General features: G+C 39.0%; 1 protein-coding gene across 1 annotated transcript in view; it reads left to right on the forward strand.

Annotated features, from left to right (window-relative positions):
* Nucleotides 1-5,070, forward strand: part of jmy (junction mediating and regulatory protein, p53 cofactor) — a 50,881-nt gene that overhangs the window by 32,224 nt on the left and 13,587 nt on the right. Inside the window, 3 exon segments of the mRNA XM_037979607.1 lie at nt 2,336-2,486; nt 2,871-3,040; nt 3,463-3,628. Of these exon segments, the coding sequence (XP_037835535.1) occupies nt 2,336-2,486; nt 2,871-3,040; nt 3,463-3,628 (487 nt within the window).

Consider the following 5,070-nt stretch of genomic DNA (forward strand, 5'->3'; position numbering starts at 1 on the left):
GTTTGCCTCTTACCATTAGCAACACCTGAGTAGAAACACACCTGACCTTAAATACCCCATCCCAGCAATACATCAATGAAATACACCCCCTAGTGGAGAAAAACAAACAAGAAACAGATAAATGGCTCCTACAGTCAGTATTTTTCCACTGCATGCAGACATTGTGTAGTGCGTTATTTCATGTGACCATTTCACAGGGGACCGCGGCCTGTAGTGGATAACTTCATTTTTTAATCATATTTAAAAAAAAAAATTTGTGCATCTTAAGTGTGATTTGAGTCCAACTCTCAGACTCGAGTCCATGTCTCTGGAGTCAACCCACTTCAAGATGGCCACCACAACAATCAACCTTAGCAAACTTAAAAATGGCCATAACTCAATATGTTTTATAGCTTTTAATCTACGTTTTGGTTTGGTAGCAGCTGAGACTGATCACCAACTTAGTCTGTAGGATTTTGAGACAAAACTAAAGAGAAACTGACCAAGTGACACAATGTCCCCGGTGGTGATTCACTACTCCTTTAACCAAGAGGTGGCTTGGGGACTCACCGAGGACACAGCCAGCTTAACAGTGCCTGCATCTGCAGTGAGACCCGAGTTTCCTCTGTCACTCCTGTCTGAGGATTTAAGATGGGAACCAGGAAGGGTGAGGTTGGTGCCCTAAGACCCCTAACTTAGCTCAGCTTGTGCCTTTTTTGTCATCAACCTTAAAAACCAGCAGAGTAAGAAACCTGAAGAGGGGGCTTACCAAAGACGCAGAAAAGAAACCAGGAGTTTTTGCTTGGGTATACGCCTCTTGGCCAAACTTTATAAAAGGTAAAAAATATAAATAAGTGAAGTGACGGTTAAAGTTAAATGGTTTTTCTAAAATCAAAAAATAAGAAACAAAAAGTGTAATGATCTAAAAAAAAAAAGAAAGAAAAGGTTTAAGCCACAGCGTAGAGTCCACCCAAACTGAACTCCCCCATGCATGTGTGTGTAGTTTTTAATAAACTCCTGTTTGTGATTATGCAAAATAAATTTTAGTTACCTCCTTTTTCCTAGTTTTAACAAAGGATGAATTCAAAAAAACACCTTCTATTCATGATAATGCATAAAAATGCAAAAAGAATTACAAACCCCTCTTGGTTATTAAGGGGAAAAAAAGAAAAAAGTTAAACACAAAGCACATAAAAGCATATTGATAACAACTTTCCCCCTCCCTTTTCTGTTCTTAGTCCCTTCATGTCCTTCATGGCCTGCGTTATCTCCAGTCCATGTCTCTCATTGGTTGAATTTGCTCCATCTCATATTTTATGACCTCCTAACATCCAAGCTGGCCTCAGCTGTGCAGGGAATATTCCAGGTTCCCATCCCTGCTATCACCGGGTAGCTCATATAAGAAAACCATTGCCCCATGAATGGAGGGTTATAGTAGGTCAGTCCAAAGTTCACCTGTCCAGCAAGGTGGGGATAGGTCGGGGCCTGGCATGGCACAGTTTCATGAGTAGCTTAAGTAGGTTGAGCACAAGACTGAGCTTGCCATGGCCCATCTTCTCCTTCAGTCACAGCAGGTTGGCTGATGTTCTCCTCAGATGGGGTTTTTTTTGCTCTCAAGTTCAGATGAGGCCGGGGTCTCATCAGTGTGAAGCATCACTGTTTCACTGTTTCGGCAAGTTTCCATAATTTTCACCTTTCTCAACACCGCTATACAGATTTTAATGAAACTTTCACAAAGTAATCATTGGCTGTACATCTACAACTGATTACCTTTTGGGCTCAACACAGTTTAAAATGGCTGTTGTGCCAACTGACCTCAGAAAGTACAAAAATTAGTATAACTTAGCCAATTTTACAGATATTGAGCTAAAACTTGGTGTGTAGCTGAGTATGGTCTCTCACACATAACTAGAGTTCAACAGATTGCACGACATCTTTGCTCAAAACTTTAGCATTAACTGTTAGAATCAACCTTGTTTGTCTTAACCACTGGACTAAATATTTTATAAACCACTAGACAAGCTTCAATAACACTCTCAGAGAGTAATTATTGGCTGAACTGGTCGAGCACCTCTACAGCTGTTCAGCTTGTAAATGAGATTAGTCAACCTGAAGTTTTGTGTTTTGTGTGTTTTACATATCTATTCAAATTTGGAGGTTTCCACTTTGATTTAGCTCCACAATCGAATAGATAGGATAACACATTCTTTTAACGATTTGATAATCTATTTAAAAAAAAGCTTTTGTAATGGTGTAGTGATAAAGAAACATGAAACCCGCCATCTGCACAAACATAACACTAATAAAATTGCTACATGTGGAACCAGTTTTGACCACTTGCTTCTCCTCCTGTCAGATCTGCCTGGAGACGGAGCGTCTGGGCCCTCGTCGAGTGGAGAGCCTGAGGAAAGAGGATGAGGACTGGCAGAGGAAGGCTCAGGCTGCAGTGCTTTCCATTCAAGACCTGACTGTCAGGTTCTTTGAAACCACGACCCGAGCTCAGAAAGGTAAACAAAGATGAAAGTTATTTCCTCCCTTCATGGAAAAATGTTTAGAATTGTTTTTGTTTGACCTTTGAACTTTTGCATTTTGTGTTTTACTCTTTGCATGAGCATTATGACAGTTTTCTTCTGTTCTTCAATTTCATTAATTTTATTCTTTTCACTTTCCTTACGCCTAAAATGAACACCAATCAGGAAGAAAATATGTTAGCTAACAAATGTTAAAATATATATTTTGCAGCTTTTTCTTTAAAGTGTATCTAAACAATGATTTAATGATCATAAGGATGCCATTTGATATTCTGTAAATTATTTCATGGATCAGTGGTCTCGTGATTGTATATTTCGTTCATTTCAGACAATATTATGTTTGCACTGTATGTTTTTCAGCTTTGTATGAGCGGATGCGTGTGGATCAGAGGAAGTTTGGAAAGTCGTCGTGGGAAGCAGCAGTTGAACGCATGGAGCAGCTGCAGTACGCTCTCTCTAAAGAAACTCTGCAGCTCATGAGAGCCAAAGAAATTTGCCTGGAACAGAAGAAACATAGCTTAAAAGAAGAGGTAACGCTGAAGCTTCGCAGGAAATAAAGTTTCATGTAGATTGTCAAGTTATTCTGGGTGTGTTCTTATAAACTTCAGTAACATAACAATAACAGTAAAATGGGGAGTTAAAAGAAAGCTGTGTTGCGAAAATGACCTCATAGCTCTGGCATCATGTAATGGAGGGACCACCATCCTGGTCTAGAACAGTGAACTGACTCATTGGGACTGATAGTCACCTGTCCTACATGTGAAACTACAGTAAAACACACTGACGCTCACCGTGTTGTTATCGGCCATAAAGAAACAGGAATTCTGCCTCAGGTTCAGTTTCCTGTGGGCACTTTGAAATTAAAAAACCCAAATGCACAGTCATGTTGTATTTTTGGCCTATGACTTGTGCCCTGAGGCGTCTGAGGGAATGTTATTGTTGTGGTTTTTAGATGCAGAGTCTGCAGGGTGGAGAGGATGCCATGGCACGTGTGGACCAGCTGGAGGCACTGTACTACGAGTTGCAGCTGCAGCTGTACGACATTCAGGCCGAAGTGCTACGCTGTGAGGAGCTGCTGCTGACTGCGCAGCTGCAGAGTCTGCGCAGACAGATGACAGGTGAGTGTCTGTTTGGATGTTTTTGTGCAGCTTAGTGTAGGTGAGTCATGACTAATGAATAAAACAAAGAGAAGGAAACATGACAGGGTTTAAAGTGTGAAAGAAAAAAAACTTTGTTCCCAAGAATAAAAGAGAGATTTTTTTTTAAGCATAAAACCTCTTTTAGAGATTGAAGAGAGAAATGTTTAAAATAATTTTAATCAAGGTGATGATCGGATTCTGTACATGCTTCTTGATAAGGTTTGTAAAATGTAAACTGCAGAGATTTTCGTTTTTTTTTAACAAATTATCTAAGTTACTACAAAGTATTTTAACACCTCAGAGGGGAAAAAATTAAGGAGAAATTTTTTTTTTGTTTCTCAGTTTTGAAATTGAAATGTTGAGAATACATGTTCCTAAAATTCCTGGTGGTCTAGACAGTAGTTTTATTGAAGAACAACAATATTAATGTATTTAATTTTATAAGCTTTAGATCGTTAGAGTATTTTAAAGTCAGCAGTCAGTGTAGCTACATGTTTGAGACTCTTATTATGAAAGAATAAAGGAAGTTCTGTGAGTTCTGCTGCAGTAGAGAGTAATGCTGTGTTTTATTTACCTCAGACGTTTTAACTTAGATCTGAGAATGATGTCAGATGCAATTTTATTTATGTCCATTTGTAACTCGGAAAACCAGTAGGATTTGTTAGTGTTTGTGCTCAGCGACCAGGCTATCTACTGTTAGCATTACAAGCCGATAACAATGGATTCCTTTGCATTCTGGGTATTTAAATGAATGGCTGCAAAGGTAATGCTAGTAGTGGTTGGAAAATACTGTGTGACTGTAGTGCTAAGATGCAAACTGACAAAAGTAAAAAAAAAAAGAAAGTTTTAATACTGAAGCTGCCACAACTTTTATGTATGAGTCAGCGATATTGAATTTGGGATCGAGGCTGGTCAGTGATCTCCCACTTTTCAAGTCAAAATTCCAGGATTGTGATTTTAATTTTTCTGACTTGGAACACAAACACTCCAACTTCAGAGTACAAATGCAAAGCAGCATCAGATACCATGCCTCGGTCTGGTTCAGATGAAATGCTTCATGTTATTGTTTTGTAGTTTACCTGGTAAGAGTGCATCCCATGACCCTCGACTACAAGAGAAGATAAGATAAGATAAACTTTATTGGTCCCACAATGGGGAAATTTGCTTGTTACTGCAGCTCAATACAGAAAGATTGAGATGAAAAAGAAAACACTATGCACCTATAATAAATAGCAATGTACATCATATACACATAAGTATATATATATAGGATTACAAGAAAGCCTACGACTCAATGCCACACACTTGGATCATTNAATGCTTAGAGATGTACAACATCAACAGGACTCTAAGAGCCTTCATTGCAAACTCGATGGGGCTGTGGAAAACCACCCTTGAAACCAACTGCAAACCACTTGCAC

The sequence above is a fragment of the Kryptolebias marmoratus genome, linkage group LG14 (genome assembly GCF_001649575.2).
Source record: "Kryptolebias marmoratus isolate JLee-2015 linkage group LG14, ASM164957v2, whole genome shotgun sequence".
NCBI classification, from domain to species: domain Eukaryota; kingdom Metazoa; phylum Chordata; class Actinopteri; order Cyprinodontiformes; family Rivulidae; genus Kryptolebias; species Kryptolebias marmoratus.